The sequence below is a fragment of the Canis lupus genome, chromosome 2, assembly GCF_048164855.1.
Source record: "Canis lupus baileyi chromosome 2, mCanLup2.hap1, whole genome shotgun sequence".
Lineage (NCBI taxonomy): Eukaryota > Metazoa > Chordata > Mammalia > Carnivora > Canidae > Canis > Canis lupus.
The window spans coordinates 41562471-41585277 of record NC_132839.1 but is presented as its reverse complement, the minus strand read 5'-3'; the positions used below and the strand labels follow the sequence as shown (position 1 = coordinate 41585277).

Genomic DNA, 22807 nt, shown 5'->3' with positions numbered 1-22807 from the left:
CCGCCCCTCCCCGCGTGCTGTTCCTCGTGCTGCCACTAGATGGCGGGCCGCGCGCCCCGGAGGCGCCGCACCGCGAATGCCCGGCTCACTCAGCACCGCGACGCCACGCCCTGCAAATTATTAGGGACTTTTCGGTAGCAATCACATTGCTGCTTTTTGAATACTGGAATTAGGACCAAAATATTGAGGACAGGATTGCAAAACCGCACCCACCCTTTTGCAAAGGGCGTTCCGTGGCCGGCGAGCTAAAGGCGCAGCCTCTTGGGAGCAAAGCGAAGCTGCCCCGTGGTGCCCTTGCCAAGGGGCCACTGCTCAGAGTGTCCTTGAGGTCGTGCGGGGGCCCTGCGTCTGCCTGGCGTTTGTGAAATGGCAGTGAGGGTGGTGGCGAGTCTCTGACTTGCGCTAAAGTCCCAGGAGCCTTCCAGTCGCAGCGCAGGAGAGGTCTAGCCTAGGCTGCGGGTCCTGCCGGGCTGTGGAACCATCTGCTTCTTACTGGGCCGGCTTGTCTTCCTGTGGTTGGCACGCGGAGCCAGGTCTGATGCCTGCTGCACGTCCCTGCGTCTCTGTGATGCCGTCGGATAATGGTCTCCGTCGGGTGATGAACATACATATCGGGTCGAGACATAATAAATGGCCAACATTCCAGCATGTTTTATCTACTCCCCGCAGAATTTAAAATGATTCACCCAACAGTGACATCTTTCTATATTCAGCCCCAATTAAATTCTTGTGACGGAAGGGGCACCGTTTGCCAAACTCTAAAGCTAGAAAATACCTATTTCTATCCTGCCCTGCACAGAGGTGTAGGTCAGAGTACAGTCACTGCGAGGCCCTGCCTAACCCATACAAGTCCGAGGTTAGCCCTTGGGTTTTGCTCCGGAGCCCGGGGACGGTGGACGACGCTGCGTTGAGCAGAGAACCGACCAATCTTGCGGCTGCGCCCGCCCCGACAGGAGAAGGCAGGGCCCCCAGACCCGGCGGGGTCCGCGCGCTGCGAGGGCTCACGGGCCTCCGGGGCGCGGCGTCTGGGCACCTCCGCGTTCCGGCTGGGGAAACTGAGGCGCCCGCGTGCAGCTCGCCGGCAGCGCCGCGCCAGCCCCCCCTCGCCCGCGCTCGCTCCCCGCCAGCCCGCGGGCCGCAGGATTGAGGAAGTGCGTCTGGGCCCGGCCCGGCCCCCGCGCGCGCGGCCGGAGGCGCAGGGGGCGGAGGGCAGGGGACGGCCAGGCCTCGGTCCGCGCGCCCAGCCCCGCGTCCCCGGCGCCCCGGCCCCGGCCCCGGCCCCGGCCCCGGCCCCGGCCCACCCCCCGCCGCCCCGGCCCCGGCCCCGACCGCCCCCCGCCGCCCCCGCCGCCGCCGCCGCAGGTAAGCGCCCGTCCGCCCGCGCCGCGCCCCGCCCCGCCCGGGACCCCCGCAGCCCCCTCGGCGCCCGGACGGCCGCGTGCTCCGCCCAGGTGGCCCGGGGAGGGGGGCACCGAGGGCGCGGGGGACCCCAGGCCCCGGCCCCGGCCCCGGCCCCGGCCCCGCGGAGTGGGGGAGGCGGCGGGCCCCGGAGGGCCACCCCGAAACCCCGCGCGGGCCGCGGCCGGGAGAAGGCGCGAGAAGCACCAGTGAGGCCGAGCCGCGGCCGGGCGACTACGGTCTCCTCCGCCCCTGGAGAAGGCTCCTTGCTTCGGGCCGGCGCGGGCCGGGTGTGAGCCGGGTGTGAGCCGGGTGTGAGCGCGAGCGCGCAGCGTGCGGGCGAGTGTGCGTGCGTGTGTGCCGGGGAGCAGCGCCCGCACCTCCCGCCGGGCTGGGGCTGGGGCTGGGGCTGGGGCTGGGGGTGGGGCTGGGGCTGAGGCTGGGGCTGGGGCTGGCCGGGCTCCTGAGCTCCCGCCGCTGCGGGGGAATCCGCCGTCTCCGCCACCCTCCTCCGCAGACACGCGACAGGTCCGCGAAGGGGCCAAGAGGGGAGCCCGGTTAGGTGGGGGGCCGGGGGAGGTGGCGAGGGAGAGCGTGGGGACCTCTGGCCCGCTCAACCTGCCCCTGCCCGTTCGGAGGCCTGGAAGCTTTCTCCCGGAACACATCAGCAGGGGTCGGAGAGGCAGAGAAAACAGCAGCCTGTGGCGAAGGCTTCAGCAAGGCTCTCAGTGAATACACTCTTTCTAGAGGGTGCCGGCCCCTCAACTTGGTAACAAAGTACCCAGACATTAAAGGGACAACTAGAAGAGGTGCCATTTGGGACGACATTAACATGAAATGCTTTTTGTGATTTGACTCTAATTATCTTTGCTTCCGTCCCTGAAGAATTAAAAAAAAAAAATTAAAAACAAAAATCTCACATCTGATTTGTCCCTAAAGGAGGTTTTGGGGTCAGGGAATGAGCCCATAGTCAGCTCACTTGTTCGCCTTTCCTCTATCCCATACCCTCATCCCTTGAATTCTGTGAACCATCAGCAAGTTCTGTTGGGCTTACCTATGTGTCTGGCTGAGTCCAACCTTTCTTTCTCATTGTCTCCACCTTAGTCCAAGGTACCAGCATTTGTTTCCTGCGTGATTACAATCCTCCCCTCTCCAATTCTTTATGTGACAGCCAGAGAGTCTGTGCGTGTGTTTTTTTTAATAGGTAAATCAGAATGTGTCAATCCTCTGCTTAGAACCCTGCCATAATTTCTCCTTGTGATTGGCATGAAACCCAGGACACCTCCTTCCCCTCAGTTGATATGGAGTCTGGCATCATCAACCACCTGGCCATTGCTCATGCCACCCTCTACCCCACCCCACCCCACCAGCCACCATGGTCCAGCTGGCTCTTCAGCATATGGCCTCTACATGCTGACCCCTGACTCCTCATACTGCCAGCCACCCCCTGTAAGCCCAGCCTCTTTGTCACATCCGCCCCCCCCCCCTTGCTGTCTTTTGCAGTCTCCACTGGTATTATGGTCCTTCTTCATCTATTTGCTCTCTTCTTTAATTGCCTGGCACTCTCCTGGAGCTCCAGGGGTCAGAGACCATTCCTAGGCACCAGCATGGCTCACTGCTGCGTCTTCACGCCCAGAACTGTCTGAGAGGTGCCCAGTACACCCTGGCATACAGATTGAATGGCGAATGGACAGTCTTAACTTGTTTGTGGTTTCAGACTCATGAAGGGCTTCTGTTCCCAGACCTTTGGGTGTTCATCTAGGACTGAGATCTACACATTTCTCTGGTCCGCAGCCCCTTGATATTTTGAAGTCCATGAATCCATTACACACATTCTGTAGGCAAGCCGGTATGTGGTCAGAGGAGGCTAGTAGTGCCAAAGGATTGTCAAGGACTATGGGCCAACCATCTCTACCATGCTTTCACTAAAAAGAATTACTGGATTATCTGAGCTGACGTGCTCATTTGCAAGTGTCTTCTAGCTCTTTGGTACTGACAATCCTTTCCAAGCCTCCTGAAAAGACAAGTAAGCAGGTCCAGGGTCTCCTCTATTTCTCCTCAGTCAGAAATTTTGTGGCAAGCACTTACTTAACTGTGCCTTCCCACCAGCTTTAAGTTTCATGAACACATGGAGTTCACTCCTCATAGAAAGGGCCCAATAAAAACATTTGCGGGATGAATGTCAGCTTCCCCTTTTCTCTTTTTGATTAAGCATTCAGTTTTATTCATTACTGCACGTATAAGGAGCAATGAAAAATTGGTGAGGTTTTAAAAAGTATTAAAATTATTACAGAAAACCTCTTGAAGTCCTCTTAAGGCTGTATGCACCACAATGAAAGGAAGACATGTAACTTACAACCATGATTTGTTGCATTGGTCTGAGCCCAAAAGAAGCAGGAAGAAGCAAAGATCCGTTTGAGGGCAAAGATTGAGCAAAAGTTGAGTTACCTCATTTTAAACCTTCTACCTTAGAGTCTAAGCCAACATACAAATTACAGTTGAAAAACTGTGCCAGTGGTAAAATCCTCCATCGGTAAAGAGATTTTCAAAAGGAAACTGAAAATGAAAAGGGGAACAAAATGTGCTGGCCGAGGGTTGGCCTAAAATATTTTAAAGATTTAAAAAAAAAAAAAAAACTTAAAAGCACTCTATGGTAAGACACTTCTGTTTTCAGAAGGCAAGTCTACTAGCATTTGGATTTTTTGAGGTGGTACTGGGTAGATGTGGTAGCTGATTTTAAGACGTTTGAAAGCAGATGGCCACTGTGCTCCTTGGTGTCTGAGTGTTACTGCAGGATTTAGAGCCTTTATTTTAAAACAAATTGTTTTGCTGTTCCTCTGACTTCTTGTCTCAAGTTGATTTTCCTGATCATATTTTACAATTTAGAAAGCTTTCGATGGTCTCCTAAATGTTGTCCAGGTTGATCATTCCTCCTTGGGTTTTTCAGGCTCCCAGACTCCAAACACAGGTTTTCCTAAGGATGGTTTCCTTAAACCTCTCACTCCTTGGTTCAGAAAGGTGAGGGCTCATAATGGACAAGGCCTCTGGGGCAGGGTTTTTCTAGCTCCACCTCTCCCTGCCTGTAGGAGTACAGCCCGCCTGGGCCTGATTTCCAGGATCTAAGCTGAGAAAGCTCCAGTGCTCGCCCCGCCTCATTCCGTAGCTTGCTCAGTGCCCACACTGTTCAGGGCACCTTCTAGAGCTTGCTCACTGGAGAGATGGTGTATCTCCCTCCAGCGGTGATACTCTGAGCTTGTTCATCAGAAGGCCCGTGGGAGAGACCCTGCTGGTCAACCAGGCCTCCCGCTGATACTACAGGTGAGAACCACCTCCCATCTCTGGCCGTTATAGAAAGTGATTGCAGAAAATTTACCTTAGTTGAAATCACACAGCAGCCCTGCGAGGTCACCTGGGTAAGAGGGTGCATGTCTCTTTTTAACAGATGGGAAAACTGAGACACACAGGTTTCCGCTTGAAGTCACCCTGCTGACACGTGACACAGACAGTCCAAGCCTTTCACATCCAGATTATGCTTTTTTCCTTTCGATGTTGTCTTAAGCATGATTTACATGACCTCAACTTTTTTTTTTTAACTCTGCACTTCAGAGTTATCTGTCTCAGAGGGTAGTCGCTAATGACCTTGTACTTATGCCTAGTGTAGTCTCTATACGAAGACCCATAGAACACATGCATTTCACATACTAATTCCCTTCCCATTGTGCGATTTATCCTGTGCCAGGCCTCACCTGGACCAGGGTCTTGCCCTCGAGGCAGTTCTAGAAATATAATCATCATGGCAGGATGGGCACCTGTGTTGGGGGGCACCTGTGTTGGGGGACCCCTCCCCCAGGCTCAGTGGGAACCCAGCATGAGCGAGCAGCACACTAGCTTAGCGGTTATGGTAGCCAAGTTAGTTTTAGGAGGTAAATCTTTTTTTTTTTAATTAATTATTATTTTTTTTATTGGAGGTCAATTTGCCAACATATAGCATATCACCCAGTGCTCATCCCAAGTGCCCCCCTCAGTGCCCGTCACCCAGTCACCCCAACCCCCTGCCCACCTCCCTTTCCACTACCCCTTATTCATTTCCCAGAGTTATTTGTCTCCCTCACTGATATTTTCACTCATTTTCTCTTAATCCAACTCAAAGTTTTTCCATAATTGGAACTCTTCGGGCCAGATCATTTTCTTTTGTGGGTGGCTGCTCTGTGCATTGTGGGATGTTCAGTAATGGCCCTGACCTCTGCCCACTGGATGCCTGTAGTGCCCTAGACTCCAAGCCGTGACAGTTAAAAATGCCTCCAGCCATGGCCAAATGTCCCCAGGCAGGCAGAATGTGTATGGCTCCTGTCCGTTATTCCCCAGGGCTCAGACTGCTTTGTCTTCATAACCAGTACCAACGCCTTCCAGACACCTTCTTTTTGGGATCATTGTCTGCTTGCCTCTGGGCTTCCAGAAGAGTTTGTTCTGGGCAAAGGGAAAGCCTTGTATTGTGATCTGTTGTGTGTCTGCCCCACCCCAGCTTGAAGTGTGAGCCCCTGAAAGCCAAAGCTTCATTTAGTTGTACTGATGACACTGTGCAATGGACAACGTTCATGTGTTGACTGAACAGTCACTGAACCCTTTACCAGTGGGTGTCAGCAATTGCTGGGGTTTCTTCGAGACTATTTTATTTTAGAGAGAGAGAGAGTGAGAGAGTGGGGGTGGGGAGGGGCAGAAGGAGAAGAAGAGAGAATCAGTGTAGAGCCCAATATAGGGTTTGATCTCATGACTCTGAGATCATGACCTGAGCTAAAATCAAGAGTCAGACACTTAACAGACTGAGCCACCCAGATGCCCCCCCCTTTTTTTTTTAAGATTTTGTTTATTTATTTACTTGAGAGAGAGAGCATGCACAAGCAAGGGGGAGAGGTAGAGGGAGAAGCAGATTGATGCAGGGCTCGATCCCAGGACCCTGAGATCATGACCTGAGCTGAAGGCAGATGCTTAACCAATTGAACAACCCAGATGCCCTCACCCAGTGCTCCTTGGGACTGTTTTTAGGTTAGACATGTTCCATGAGGTGGGGGGATCTCTGTCCTTCCACTGCCTTCACCTGATGGACGTGTCTAGACAGATGGAATGTGAGGAAGAATGTCGCAAAGAAGAAAAAGAGTACCAAGGTGCAATATATAAATGGTAAATGTATGCAGGACTATGAGAAGGGACTTGCCAATTAAGAAAAAACTTTCTGATTTTATGATATTTTTCACCACCAGAATGAGAGAGCTTTCTGCTCAGCCATGACTGTGTGTCACTGGCTTCATCCATCCTCCCGGCAGCGGTGGCGGCGGTGACCCTGGCCAGGATTGACTTGGAGGGCAGCCACCCAAGAGTTGATGGCTGGCATGTCTCGACGACCGCCCAGCATGTACTGGTGTGTGGGGCCAGAGGGGTCAGCTGTGTGTCCGAAACGTGCCATGGAGACTCGCAATGGTAAGAGCAGAGTCAGCCTGGCATGCCAGGCTCCACCTGCCGTTTGCATCCTGTGGGGAGTCTAGAACAAAGGGTTTTCAACCCAAGGTTAAAAAAATGCCAATTGCTTGGTGAACATTTCATTATAAAATATATCTTGGGATTCTCACTTAAATTGTAAACTTTGAGGAGCTGTGGGGCAAAATTTATGATGGAGTCAAGAATCTTAAGAATTGGGGTGTTACTTCACATTGGTTTAAAAGCTTTTTTAATGGAGATTTGGGTTTGTTTTCTCAATATAAAAATAATATATGTTTATTAAAGAAAAACTGAGAAAAGGAAAAAAAATAAAAGAGAAGTAGGGGAAAAAATCACCAGGGGTCTCACTGCCCTAAACACAAGCATGCTAAAAGCTTGGTATGTTCTCTTCCAATCTGCTTCTCTGGGTTTCAGGGATTTTGTTTTAATTTTATATTGTTTTTTTTTTTTAATTTTATATTGTATATAGTTTAGTATCCTATACTTTTTTCTCCTAACTTCGCTAGTCACCTTGATTGGATGATCTAGTAAAACATCATCTTATGTGAGAATACTGTATAAAATGATGGACCTAGTCCTTATTGCCCTGTTGGATGTATGGGAGTAGTCTGGTTGTTTCTAATTGCTGACTCTTACACAAAGCATCGCATTCCCATCTTTTTAGACGTGCTTTTTCCATAAATCTTAAAATAGATTTATGGAGGTGGGATTACTAGGCTTGAACACTTTTAAGCCTTTTTATATGTATTGCTGGGTTTCTGCTAGAGTTGAACCACTTTTAACACTATCAACACGAGTAAAGAGGATGGCATTGTCACTGTTGTTGATGATGACACACCCAATGTCAATGTGTAAGCCCTGAGTGCATACCAGGCACTGGATTCAGTGCTTTAGGAAATAATCTCCTTTAATCCTCACAATGACCTATAAAATGGTCATTTATCCCCATCTAATAGTTGAAGAACTTGAGAGTGAGAGATGCCTAGACACTGGTGTCAACAATTTATAAATGGTGGAACTGCAATTGGAACCTTCATCTTCATGTTAGAATTCTAGCCCTTAAAGTCTAGGCTACTGTGTGGGGTTGGAGAGGGCCAGTATGTTGGATCGGAAAGGGCCAAGTGATTGTACCCTCGATGAAGTTGGGGATTCAACATTGTACCTGGCTCAGCAGACACTCTGTTCAGTTACTGTAGAACAAGATATCTGATTTTTGAGTAGTGGCTCTGTTTTCCCATACTTTCCAGCTCTATCATTGTACCTGTCTCTCCTCTTAGCAATCCTGATGAATGAGGGTGGGGCTGGGACTTTGGGACTTACTGGGTAGGTGACTGTGGCAACTGAAAAAGCCTCAGAGGGCATCTGCCCCATCCCCTTCCTGGTCAAGAGTTGGTGATCTAAATGAGTAGGTCTCCACCCTTGCCCCCAGAAATCTGGGGGTGTCTAAACTATCAATGCCCAGGCACCCCCCAGACTCACTAGAGCAGCATTTTGGAGGGAGGGGAGGCATGGGCATTTTTTTAAAGTTTTGCACCTCCTTCCCATGATTCTAATGTGTAATTGGGACCCCGGTTGACCCCAAATGCTCTAAATTGTTTGGGTCCTCTAGAACAGAATTTCTCAAATTGCAATATATACTTGGGTCCCCTGGTCATCTGGTGAAATACAGATTCTCACTGTGTAGGTCTGGGAGCACTGAGAGTCTGTTTCTAATGGGCTCCCGGGGCATGCCGAGGTTCTGGTCTACCTACCTGCCTCTGGGCCTGAGATCACACAGATAACCAGGAAATGTTCATGTGCACTAGGAGGCCATGCATTGATACTCCCCAGCTCCCAGTTTTTTTCCCTTCGAGATCTGTCTAGACTTTACCCTGTTCCTACAGTAGATTCCCCACTAGGTTGGAAGAAGCTGGCTCAGAAAAATCTTTTTGCTGTAGGGACTTCTTTCCCCAATGGAATCTCAGGACTCCCCCCTACTCTGTTCTGAATGAGCCACAGGATGCACACAAGGGTACAGGAGCCTATGGGAATCATGCAGCCCCCACTGGGTTCTGTTCCAGATGCTGGGGGTTGGAGGGAGGGGGTCCCACAGGGAGGGAATGTCTTATGAATCCCTAATGTGAGAGAGGTGTTTGTGTGGAGACAAAACACATAAACCACAGGGTTGAAGAAGGTAAGAGGAAAGTAGCCTGAAATGCACTGGAAACTTCTATCCTGTGGCTCAGCATTACTGGAATTAGAGTCGCTATTAAGGAATTATAATAGTAACTGAATTCTCATGAGGATTCCATGAAGAAGTGCAAATTTATGCCCAAACTCTGAGAGTGGAAAGGTACCATAGGTGGTAGCAGAGGAGCTGAGGGTGGGAGCTCCACCTTGGGATCCTCAGATCCTCAGAAACCTTTCAACACTCCCTTCCTGCTGGCCTTGGGCTGCTGTGGTGGCCAGACATCAGGCCCCTCCTGGCCTTCTGCAACTACCTCCCCCCACCGACGCAGACGCAGTGGAAGAATGCGAGCAGAGGAGGACCCGCCCTTCCTGCCTGTCTCCTCCACAGGGGAACAGCAGCACTGTGGGGGCCTCCACCGGACCTCCCAGACTCTGAGAATGTTAAGTCTGTTACCTCTGGCTCCAGGTTAAGGAGCCACTACTAAAGCATGTTAGCTAGAGTGATGAGCGCTTCTGTCACTGCCCTGTTTAGAACCCACAGGTAGTTGATGATTGTGTTTCTTTTCCCTGAGCAGGAAGGGGTGGGAGGACATTTCTGGGATTCACACAGTGTAGTGGGGGCTCAAGAGCCTGCCTGTGGGGTTAATCAGGACTGTATTCAGTTGTTAGTACTGGGTGACCTCCACTGTGTGGCTCAGTTTCTCTGAACCCTGATTTCAGACAGACACGGGATCTCAGTGGGATGTACCAGTGACTATTTGTTTCTGGCCTTCACAGCAGGAGGTGGCTGGGGGGCTCTGCTGCATGCTGAGGTCTGAAGCTCTGCTCCACATGATTCCCATCCTCCTGAGACCAGCAGATGGGCAGGGGACCTTGTCCCCCTGCCAGTGGCAGAGATGCAAGTGGAGAAAGTAGAAACATACCTTACTGCGGAGCCCCAGAATGGCGGGCTATTACCCATGGCCAAAGCACATCATGTAGAGGAGCCCAAATGAAGAGCTCCATCCACAAGGAGGCCCTGGCCAGGCTGTGGATATGGACAGAGGTGAAGGATCAGTACCTGTCACTCAGTCTGCTGTGATGAGAGTTGGTGGGCATCAATCCCTTGAAAAAATATGTTTATTTATTTATTTATTTATTTACTTACTTACTTACTTACTTACTTACTTACTTACTTATTTAAGCAGCCAGCATGAAGTCCTCCCGAGAGCCTATGTAACACTTCACAGTGGAGTTGCTTTGATGGGCAGTGGTGAGTGGTGGGGCTGGTGAACCCCACTCACCGGCCCTCACCTTGACCCCAAAGCTCTGCAGGCCCAATTTTAAGACATTGCACGTCTGGGCTTTATTTTCACAAAATGTAAATATATTTTATATTTTGGCAGGCAGGTGACATTCTGAGGGTAGCACAGTCACGTGGAGATTACAGCCATTGCTCTTTGCTCATCTGTAGGGTTTATGTTTTCTACACTGAGCATGTGCTCCTTTTTTTGTTTTGTTTTATTTTGTTTTGCATTACATTTACAGCCAGAAGACTAACGCTGCAATTTATTTTTAAAAGTGTTGCCTCTTTAATACTGATGTTTTGTGATTACAATCTAACTGACACACTTCCATGCTCACTTTTAAAGCCAACATTGCTTCAACTGGCCTCTTTCCTCCTAATTTCTTTCTAGAACAAATAGGGGAGTATTTGGCTCCATGAGGCATAAAGCTGCATCTACCTTCTGGGCTGTGTCCCCCCAAATGAGCCAAATTTGTTCTGCTCACCTTCTCCCCAGACCTCCTGGGAACACAGGGAGCTCTGCTTCCCCTCCCATCACCCCAATGCACCCACCTCACAGCAGGGAAGCTTATCACACACCCAACTTCCAGCACCACCTAAGGAAAATTGACTGCCATAAAGCAAACCAATAAGACTCAAATTATAGTCAATGGAGGAGCAGCTCTCTCTCCCTTTTAGAAGCTCTCTCTTTTAAAAATGCTTGGAAGACAACATGCTTTGGAAACGACAAAGTTATTATTAGGCTTCCAAACATAGTTTAGAAAAAGCTCCAAACGTTAATGAAAATCAGGAGAGAACTCATGTTTTATTTTTGGGTTTGGGTAATAGCATTTTGTTTGCATATGGATATGAACTAGGTGTGTTTCTCGCGCCCATACCTGTTTTGATTGTGTAGTTCACCTTATGCTTGTTTAGCATGTCTAGCCCTTCCAAAGCCCGTGAAGGTGGGAGCATCTCACCAGTTGCACAGTGGGGCCAAGGTGGAGGGGGGGCGGGGGGTGCTGTGTGTGTGTGCTGTGTGTGTGCTGTGTGATGCCTATCCTGTGTTTGTGTGGCACAGTCGTGTCTCAGGAAGACATGTTGCAACCTTATTAGCACTGTCAGCAGTCAGCTTGCCTGTGGTACAAGAGAGATATTTAGAAAGTGTGGAAGAGCTGAGAGTGTGAGTTGATAGAACAAGGGTCAGTGAGATATTAGGCTGGGGCTGAGGGGCAATCTGTGTGAACAAACACATCATTGCACATTCTTCTGAGTCAGAGTGGAAAAACCTGTCCTGCCAGCTGAGGTGAGGCTCCCTGGAAAGTGGAGAGGTGAACAAACTTCTAGATAATTCAGGCCAAGAACTCTTGGCGAGACTCTTCTGAGCCACAGAGGGTGAGGGGTGCTCAGGCAAACATCAGCGGGCTGCTTCCAGTACCCCACCGCTCTATGAGCCGCCCCGACTTCAGCTGCCTGCCTCTCAGAGCACTGTCCTCCACTGGACCAGCATGGACCAAAGGAGGATGAGGAACCTTCCAGAAGGTCTTCAAATCCCAGGTTTTTAATTTTTACATAGCTACTTTCAGCATTTTTCTCTTTTTCTTTTGACTTTTTCAAATCTGTATTAAAAATAACTTCCTAGGAACCAAGCAGTTTCCTCAAGTAGGGGCTCTTCTTGCCTTCCAGAAATAGAAATAGGAAATAGGCTGCAATAGGAAGTGCCCATCTGGTGGTAGTTTGCTTTCTCAGAGGACCACTGTCGAAAACCCTACAGGGGACAGGTCCATGTTGAGGTGTGCCTTTCAGAGCCAAACTGCCAGCCCACATCTTGAACCTGTTTTTGGATTGGATGTCCTGCTCCTGCAAACTGGGCCATGTTCATACCATGGGAGCAAGGAGGGTGGACAGGGCTTTGTTTGGATGGAGACTTTGGTCCATGGGCGCCCCCTGCCTCAGCCTGGCCTTAAAAGCAGCACTGGGCCCTCCAGGAACCGCAGCCAGTATCCAGTGAGGAATCCTTTACTGAGGGAGGTAAAGGGAAGGGAGGCCAAGCAGTGACCTCAGGGGCTGGAGAAATGGTTGTGGGCATCCATCCATGAGGGTGGCAGTTAACACGGCTGTGCTGCATGCTGCCCACAAAGCCCTGCCCAACTACAGAAGCTCTGGGTTCGATGGGGATTTTAACATTAGCCTTAATCTGAGGCTTGGGTCTGATTCTTTATCCAGAATGTACTTGCTTACTTCTAGCAACGGGAAACTGACTACCTCTCAAAGAACGCCAGCCTGCCTATGGGCAACTCTGTTAGGAGGTTTCTGCCACAAGACCAGTCCTGCCTTCATTGCATCTAGCTCCACCTACCCTGGCTGATAAGAATCCCTTCACCCCTTTCTTGAAGTAACTAAAAGCAGAGCCTTGCCCTCCCTCCCTGTGGATTGCTTTTCAGGCTGAGTAAACCACCCACTCTTCAAGAGCAAGCAACCTTCTGCTTGGTTATCACTGAGTTTTTTTGGTCTTTGGTCTGTGGAGCCATTAGGCCCTGGCCACCTAGGGCCAGGGAAAGAGCTGCCTCCCACCCCTTCCTGCCACCTTGCTGCAGGCTTTGTATAGGCTCTTGGGAGCATCCATTCAAAGTGGCAAGAGCCTGAAGCTCACCCAGGACCTCAGCCCTGACCCACTGCCCACCTCCCCCTACCCAACATTGGCCCTACCTCGGCTCCCTTTCTGAGGAATGGGCAAGGCCGTCCCACCTGATAGCCCTCAGTGCTTGCTGGAGAGCAGCCCAGACCCACCTGGCATGCCTTCAGTGGCCAAGAGATGGAATGCTCTTTATCCAGCCCTGCACCCAGGCCCCCATGGAGACATCAGTGACCTGTGACCAGGAAGGTGCCTGTGTAGACATCCCCAGGTCCCAGGGCAGAAGAACAAGGATTTTCTTCCACCTGTTTGGTTTCCTGGTCCACATGAGTCAGACCTTGAAGCAGCCATAATTAGGGATTTTTATGAAATTCTATAGTTCTCTGGGAATGGACCCCTCCTCTGCAATAACATATAAATCCAAACTTTCGTCTATGAATTTCACACACATTTTCAGGAACCGTGATGAATGAAAGTAGGAGGATTCCAATATTCCTTAGAATCATTCACCACCCTGACCTCCCCTGTGTTCAGTTTGTCCAGATTCCACTTAGACATCTTGTTATTTATTGACATTTGTCATAAAGAAGAGGAGAGAGATATCTGGGTGGCTTAGTTGGTTAAGCATCTGCCTCGGCTCAGGTCATGATCTCAGGGTCCTGGGGTGGAGCCCCAAGTCTGGCTCCCTTCTCAGTAGAGAGTCTGCTTCCACCTCTCCTCTGCCCCTCCCCCCTGCTTGTGCTTGCTCTCTCTCTCTCAAATAAATAAAAATATTTTAAAAAACAAAAGCAACAAGCAAGCAAAGAACCCTTGACCAACAGTGGGCAGGAAGCTCCCCAAGGTGAAGAAAAAGGTTTTTATGTATAATTTATACCCATTCTCATAGAGCATTCACATGATACAGATAAAGCCACTGTACTCTTTGGCTCCTTCCCATCCTTCCAAGTGATCACAGGTAGCTGAGTATGTTTCCTTCCCAACCTCTCCCTAAACTTGGGCTCATGCATGGACACACACACACACACACACACACACACACACACACACAATTCTTCTGTGTGTGTTTCTGGTTTTACATGCATAATCTTCAATTGTACATATGTTGTGCAACTTATTTTCCTTGAGTTGTGTTGGAGGCTTTTTCACTTGCACCAAATTCGGTAGTGTGAATAGAATGATGTTTATCCAATCAACCTTACATTAAAGCCCCTTTAGATGGTTTCTACACTTTGCTTATTGTCATAAGAGTTGATTGTCACTGCCTGTGAGCTAGCAGAATTGCAGAACCAAAGAAGCACCTTAAACCTTATCGAAGTAATACACACCCCAGGTTAAAGATGCAAGTGATACAGAACAGACTACAGTAAAGCACCAGTGTCAACTCCCAAAAGAGTTTCTATTTCCTGTGTCTGATTCTAGTTCTTCAGGTCATTATCATTTCTCTACATAGAGAATATATGCCTGAACATCTGCTCCATCACCCGAGCCAGTCTCTGTGGCCTGCCTGCCGTGATAAATGATTTCCTTCACTTCCACGCCGTGTCTCCCAGCTGCTCCATCCATGCTGAATTCTATCAGTGTTGACTCATCTTTGGATTGCATCTGTGTTGTTCAGTGATATGTTTCCATCACGGTGACTTGGCCTGGGGACTCCGTGTCATCCTTGTCCTGTGGGGCCCAGGGAGTGAGTACCTCTTCCCTTCTTTTTATCTCCATTTCCCATTTCTGACTCATACTCAGAAGTCTTTGGCCCCTTATTTATTTGAAGCACATCATCAAGAAAGCTCCTAGCACAGGGCTCATGCAGGCACACAGAAGAGACTGGGCATTCCTGGGAGCATGTTCACCTTGCCCTCCCCAGGGTTCAAATTAGAAATCATCTACTTTCAGAACTTGAAAGAGTCTGCCCTGCTGTCCTCTGATGTCCTTTGATTCCCACTGCTTTGTGGATGACCTTTGTTTTTGGTTCTTTTCTCCCCTCTCTGGAAGCTTTTAGAATCTTACCTGTATGCTTGGTCTTCTGAAATCTTGGTCTTCATAACACAGGACCTGGGTGAGGGTCTTTTTCATTCCTGCTGCTTGGTGCTGAGTAAGCCAACTGGAAAATTCTTTGTATTCTCTTTGATAATCTCTTCCTCCTCTGCTCTTTCTCCTTTGGGTTTGGTTTTGTTTGTTTTTATGGAACTCCTTGTAGTTATGATACACGTTGCTCATCTTTTCTTCCACATTTTCTGATTCTTCTTCTTCTTCTGAAAATTTGAGAGATATTCTTGACTCATCTTCTCTGCCCTCTACTGAACGGTTTCATTTCAGCATTCATGATTTCCAGAAAGCTCTTTCCTTTTCTTGGTAGCTTGTTTCATAGCATTCTGTTCCTGTATTATGTTATGAAGTGTCTTCTTGAATTCTTCTGAGGATCCTAATGGGCATTTATTTTATTTTATTTTATTTTATTTCATTTTATTTTAATGTCAATCTTATTACCTTCTCAATTATTTTTTAAATTGATTTCTTATGTCAAATTTATTAAGATCAATATTCTTACAGTGAATTCCAAATAAACCAATAATTATATGGTTCAGAGCATTATCAAACAAATTTGCAGTCAGTTGACTTGATAGGCAGAGCGTGTGTATAAATTACCAAGGAAGAAATTTCCCATGATGCTAAGAGAAACCAGTAAGAATGCTGCCAGAAAACTATTTTTTCATTATGTCACTTATTATGGAGGTTCTTTTTAATGCCCCGTGTTATCTGCATTTCTTCTACTGCCTCACTGTTTGTTTTATTAATTCAGTGTTATTTTGTCAACAGTTATCAAACATCCCTTTGTGGTAGACACTGTTCTAGGTTCTTAGGACATAACAGGAGCGTGGGCTCTGCTCTCATAGCACTTGTAATTCTAGCAGGAAAAATAGACAGCAAGGAACAGGAAAAATCAGAGTGATACTTGATGCAAGAGAGCATTACAGCAAGAAGAGGTGCTCAGGGGATACCATGTGGCTTTTTTAATTTATCTTTTTGAAGATTTTATTTGTTTATTCATGAGAGACATAGGCAGAGGGAGAAGCAGGCTCCCTGCGGGAAGCCCAATGCAGGACTCGATTCCAGGACCCCGGGATCATGGCCCCAGCCAAACGCAGACGCTCAACCATTGAGCCATCCAATTGCCCAGATTGGGGGACTTCAGAAGCAGAAGCTCCTGGTGCCTCCTTGAAGCTTAGGGCAGGCACTATCTTTTTGTCACTTTGCTGGAGGGAAAGCAAAAAGTTGTGGCCATCTTTAGTATACCACAGAACTTGGTCATGGATTATAGGTGACGAGTAGAAGAAAGAGGATTCAGACATAAAGCATGACACGTGTAGTTAGAGTGCCCTTTGGACCGCTCCCTGATTACTGCCCTCCACCAGCCCCCAAAGGTAACCAGTATTTTGAAGGTAATTCAAACCCTTTGCCCAATTTTATGCCATTGCTAAATATATGTGAGTTCATAAACATATAGTGTTATTTCTGGCCTGCCAGGAGGGTCCCCTCTGGACTGCCACCTGGATCAGCCTAAATTCCACAACATTGCCTGCCTGGGTTCCTGAAACTTCACTAAGGAAAAGGAAATCACAAAGCCTGGGTCTGCAAGATGGATTGCATGTGGTCCCCAGCCTCTCATCCTCTCTTAGGGAGGCATGCCAGAGCTTTGACGACATGGGTCCCAGTCCCACGAAGGGTCTCACAGGGAGCTCCCCTCTCAGAAGACTAGCCTGGTGTGTAGGTGTGCATGCTGGCTGTGAATAGAGGACATCTTTGACCTACGAGGTGCCATAATCCCTCAGCCACCAGCCGAGGGGAAACTGAGCATGGGTGCCAACCCTTCAGCTGAGAGAAGGTGGGGTACCTCTTAGCTGGCTCACTATCCCTGTGAGCAAAGTAGTGGCAGGGGAGGGGGTAGCAACCGGACTCACACTTTGACAATCGTACTCTTTTCCAAACAGTTTAAATATTTAAAATTTTTAAATCAGTATTTTCAGACTGTGCCAAAATTTTCATAACTTGCTTTTTCAACCAACAGTAAGTTTGTACAGTATAAGAGCTATATTTTCCAAGAAGCTGGATAAAACCTTTTGCCTATAAAACTATCGAGACCTGGTACCTTTTTATGGGTAGATGTTTTACCATTGATTCCACTTCTTTAAAGATTGTAGGTTTTTATTTAAACTTTCCATTTCCTCTTGAGTTAATTTTGGCAGTACGTTTTTCTAGATAATCATCCATTTAATCTAGATTTTTTTAAGCGTATTAGCATAAAGTTCATAGCAGCTTTGGGATTTAAAATACATTTTTTAATTATTTTATTCATTTGTCACAGAAAAATCATATACTTAATATAAAATTCAGAAGTACAAAAGGGAATATAATGACAAGTAATCCCTCCCACCCTGACCCCCAGTCTTTCAGTTCCTTTCCCAAAAAGTCAGAGGAAAAAGCACCCCTTCTTGGTTTTTTTCCCTCAGAAACCACAGTTTTTTGGCCTCAATTTACAACAGCTGTTTTTCTTTTCATAAATGTTTAGCTTAGGCAGAATTTTGAAACGTTATGTTTTTATCTTAGTTATTTTCCACTTTCTATATTACGAAAACTTGTGAACATAGTACAAAAGTATAAATAATGCTGTCCTGGACCCCTGTGTGTCCATCATTCTGATGCCCATAATTGTCACCACAGCCAAATCTTGATCTGTCCATATCCCCGTCCCTCTCCCTCGAGATTATTTTAGAATCCAATTCCATGTTAAGAAGACTTAAAAAAAATCACAGCATATTTCAGATACATTTTTAATTTTATTTTATTTTTTAAAGATTCTATTTATTTATTAATGAGAGAGAGAGAGAGAGAGAGAGAGGCAGAGACACAAGCAGAAGGAGAAGCAGGCTCCATGCAGGGAGCCCGATGCAGGACTCGATCACAGGACCCCAGGATCACACCCTGAGCCGAAGGCAGACACTCAACGACTGAGCCACCCAGGCACCCCTCACATACGTTTTTTTAAAATAAAAACATATGGGGATCCCTGGGTGGCTCAGTGGTTTAGCACCTGCCTTCAGCCCAGGGCGTGATCCTGGAGTCCCAGGATCAAGTCCCGCGTCAGGCTTCCTACATGGAGCCTGCTTCTCCCTCTGCCTATGTCTGTCTCTGCCTCTGTGTATGTGTGTGTGTGTCTTATGAATAAATAAATAAAATCTTTTTTAAAATAATAAAAATAAAAATATATTTCATTAATAACATTGACATCCATGTTCAAATGCCTTTGTTTGGGCCCATGAATCAAGATCCCTGCATTCTGTTGGATGATATGGTTCTTAATTTCTTCCTTTCTCCCTCATTTCCTTTTTCCTTGTGATTTAATTGTTGATAAAACCACATCTGCCATTTCCCAGTCTGGATTTTGGTGATTGCATTTGGTATGTATTGCTTAACACATTTCTCTCCGTGTTTCCATAGATCCAGAGGCTTGCTGAGATTCAGTAAGATCTTTCGGCAAGAATGCTAGGTAGTTGGTGTTTTGTACTTACTGTTTCATCAGTGGTAGGACTCACATGATGTCTAATAGTCTCTCCTTGGTGGTTAGATTTTTCAGTGATTTTGGGCGTTGCTGAGCAGAAGGCAGATGCTCAACCACTGAGCCACCAGGCGCCCCTAAAATTATTCATCTTTGGCCAGTAGAAGCTCCTTTGGGTTGGTTCCCCTGTCTTTGGACATGACCCCAGGAGTCTTTGATACCCTCCTTGCTTTCTGATGTGACAAGAAAGTCCAGGTTTGGAATTTGTTGTCTAATTCCCACCATCACCATTTCTCTAAGGAGCCCTCTTTCTCCTGGTGGTCTCATGATTTCATTCTCTACTGTATAGTCTTGTCTCCTTTCTCACTGAAGACACTGTTGTTTTCTCTCCCTTTCTCCTCCCTCCCTTCCCCACCTCACCCTTTTTCTTATTGTTCATTGATCAATCTTCCAGTGAGGCGGTTTTGAGTCTTTTGAAAAGAATCAGCCCTATGGTTGTTATTTTTTATTTCTGTTTCTATCTCTTATTTTCTAAACTCAATTTCCCTTTCCAACTTCTTAAGTAGTATCCTCTCCCTTCGGAGAACTCATCTTTTTTCACCTTGAGAATTTTTCTCATTTATTGGAGGATACAGTTCCGAGAATCATACTAGACACATTTTGGAAAGCTTCAAGCACCATCTTTCATGTCTCTTAATTTTTTGTCTGTTCTCTTTGTGTCTGGATGCTACACCTTCTTCTTGCTCTTGCAGAAGACCAGGCTATCCTCCAGTCCTGTCCATTCCACTCTGTCATCCATGTAGTGTGTTTTACAGTGCAACTCTTCTAGCTTTCCTTTCTGAGCTTTTTCATCGACTCTTGTTTATGGTTGCTGTGTCCTCCTTTACCTCTCCAAGACAGCATTTATATTCATTCTGAGATCTTGTTTTTGCTTTACAAACACTAATTCTGGGTGGAGACAGATCCCTGATGCTGGAAAGCCAGAGCCCAAGATTCCACTTAGAGCAGTTCAGGCACTGACTGACTCACCTTTTCCTCCTGAGTGAGGGTGGTGGTTGTTCTATCAGGACTGGAGGAGTCCAGAATTTGCCCACATCCCTTATCTCAGTGACTGAGTTATTTGGATAGCCCCCCCATCCAACCCTGAGCAGTAATGTAAGGGTGCAGCAAGCAATGCAGGGTCTCAGATCTGGCAAGATCCTGCCTATACAGCCATTGTCAGTGTCAGCTGCTCAATTCCCCTTGGGGACACTCAGCCCAAGGAGGGCTGAGATGAGATATGCCCCACTTTCTCCTGCCTCAGTGGCCAGTGTACTTCTAGTGGTACTGGGTTTTCAATTATAAGTAGGGAACTTAATTTAGCTTTACTTTCTGTGTGTGGGAGTGGGAGGTAGGGAGGTCTCTTCCTGCTAATCTGTAGTCTGCTGTGGGCTTGGTAGGTGAAACTGCATGCTTCTCCTTATGGTGTTCATCTTCCTCAAGAATTTGTGGGTGCACAGCTGGATGTTGACCTCTATGGCTGGGATTCCCCGCAGCTTCTGTGAATGCGGTATCAGTCATTGCAGCCTCCAGAGAGAAGGGCGGAGAGACTGTAGTGGCTGCCCTGGGACTGTACCTGGAGCATGTCTTCTCAGTGGAGGGTGCCTCCTGGGTGCCACCAGCCACCTGAAGTGCCACATTTGCCATTTGCATAGAAGAGGCAGAGCCCTGGGCCCTCCCACTGCCTGGCACAGGCTGGACTGGGGCTCATTGTGGTTTCCACCTCCCTGCAGTCCCTCTGCTGGTGAACTCCTGCTTCCTCTATGCTGCAGGCAACCTCAGGGCACTCCTCCAACCTTCTTCACCTTGTGCATCCTGATTTTCTATCCTCTTAGGTTTCCTTTGTGTTTCCTGTGCTAATATAGTTTGGTGGTAATGTTTTGTTTTTTTAAGATTTATTTAATTATTTGAGAGAGAGAGAGAGAGTACAGGAGGGGGAAGAGGGAGAGGGAGAGAGATTGAGAGAGAGGGAAAGAATCCCAAGCAGAATCCCCGCAGAGTGCAGAACCTGGTGCAGAGCTCCATCTCATGACCCTGTGATCATGACCTAAGCTGAAACCAAGAGTCGGACACTCAACCGAATCAGCCACCCAGGAAACATTTTTTTTTTCATAAAATTTCCAAGGACTAGAGGCAGAAGGTGATGACTACATCAGGGTTCTGTCTGCTGTCTTAATTCCATCTTCCAGCATCTTCTTGATATCTCTGAGGTATGTTTGTAGGGAAAGGTGGGTGACAGCATCAAGAATGTGGGCTTTGTTTTGGAAAGAGCTGGGTTCGAATCCTTTCCCTGGGTGCCTGAGTGGCAACTCAGTCATTTAAGCTCAGGCTTTGGCTCAGGTCATGATCTCAGGGTCCTGGGATAGAGCCACATGTTATGCTCCCTGCTCAGTGGGGAGCCTGCTTCTTCCTCTGCCCCTCCCCCCACTCATTCTCTCTCTTTCTCTCAAATAAATAAATAAACAAATAAATAAATAAAATATTTAAAAACAAAAAAATCCTGGTCCCTCCCTATCTGTAACACAGGCACTGTTAGAATGTGTTCACGGAATGCTTAGCACCATACCAGGTATGATCTGCTGCTTCTGTGACCCAGAGCCCCACAGTTTATGTTCGTTTCTCTCTCTTTCCCTGTTGGGCAAGTTATCTAGCCTAACCTGTACTGGCTTTTTGCCAGTGAAAATGATAATAATATTGATGATAAAAATGGGAGTTCTTAATAACGGCGGTGTCTTTGATTTTATTTGAAGGCATGGGATTGAAAACATGGCCAGTCCCCCTTTTCAAAAGTGTGTAGAACTAAAAAGCAATGAGCCCCAATCAAACCATCAGAATAGAATTGTTTTCATTAAAACTTAATTTAATTAAAAGTTGTTTAATTTAAGTTTTAAATCCAAAACCTTTTCATTTAAGTCAAAATCTTCCCTTTCCTCATGTTCAGAGTGCTTTCCCCCCCCCCCCCAAATTAGCAAAATGCATATGTCTTATGGAAGAACACTCTTCGTAAAGCTCAGAGTTCTAACATTCTTGAGTATCTTCAGTGTTTGGCCTCAAGCTGTCCACAGGGAGTGCCTTGAACATGGGTCACAGAGGAATTGTGCAAGGAGGCGGGAGGCGGGTGTCAGTGGGCCAGGGGCCATGGTAGCGGAGCCCAGGCATTCTTGGGATATTTGTGGTTACAGAGAATCATGGAGCTCCTTACTTTAATAATCAGGATATCACTCATAAAAACAAAGAGCCCTATTGTCATCCAGCCAGGGTTAATACCACACTGAAGAAAGCTTGTACTACGCGCGTGAGCATTTCCATACAGGAAAAGAGGCTGTGTAGGTGCCAACCAACAGAGCAGTGGGGTGTAACTCAGCCACAAGCTAAAACCCCAGCCAGAGAGGAGCACAGCTCCCAGGTATGTCAGCTCTTGCTCAGATGAAGATCTCCTGAGCGTTTTTGTCTTAGGACAAAGGGGAGAGGCTGCAGGCATTCACTTCTGTTAAGCATTATCTTGTATACGATGTGATGTGTTCGTGGCATTGGCTCTTAACTGTTAAGAGGACACATCATAGTCATCCTAATAATGCATTGGGTTCCCCTCAAATCCACACATTAACTAAATCAACTTACAACTCTGAGAGTCACAGAGGATCCCCAATCCTGGCTTTTCGCTTCTTTTGTGTTTGCCTGCTTTTGGATTTAGAAGGCAGATGGCGGTCCCAGTTTTGAGGCAAATCAGCTGGAGTCAATTTTTGTTGTTTGAACTTGAGGGTGTGTGTCTCTGCCTGAAGACATGCAGAGGAAAAGGAAGAGCAAATGACCTCATATTTTTTTCCTTTGCCAAGATTTAAAAACTTTAGTTGAATACAGATCACACAGTTCGAAAGCCCTAAGTATCAAGCTACAATTCTTAGATTCTTACATCATTCCAGAATTGCATTATATGTATACAAGCCAAACAAATTCTTACGTCTCCCTCCTTTACACAAAATCTAAATGATTACACCCACTGTTCTGTACATTGCCTGCTTCTTTCACACATTTTCATACATAAAAGCTAGCATCACAACACAAATCTAGTTAACATAGTAGAGATTAATAAATGTGATTTCACAACAGTTGGAACTCTTCTGCAGAAAATCCTCCTCAGATGACAAACAACAAACAGGTAAAAACTGTTTTCCACACATACCACAAAGAGTACTTGCTGATCAATGGGAAAAAAGAACATTCCAGTTTCCAAATAAACCAAGAAATAGAAGTAGAG

General features: G+C 47.3%; 1 protein-coding gene across 4 annotated transcripts in view; it reads left to right on the top strand.

Annotated features, from left to right (window-relative positions):
• Window positions 1-4407: 4407 nt before the first annotated feature.
• The window catches only part of LRRK1 (leucine rich repeat kinase 1), a 121332-nt gene continuing 102932 nt past the window's right edge, over window positions 4408-22807 (top strand). For 2 of the 4 annotated variants that reach the window (XM_072796620.1, XM_072796624.1), the window contains exon 1: window positions 6746-6873. Coding sequence is in view for 1 of the 4 variants with exons in the window: in XM_072796599.1 (XP_072652700.1) it covers window positions 6777-6873 (97 nt within the window). In the remaining 3 variants the exon portion in view is untranslated. Of the gene's footprint in view, window positions 4717-6656; window positions 6874-22807 lie in introns of those variants that run through there. The other 2 variants (XM_072796599.1, XM_072796632.1) reach the window with 2 other exon arrangements.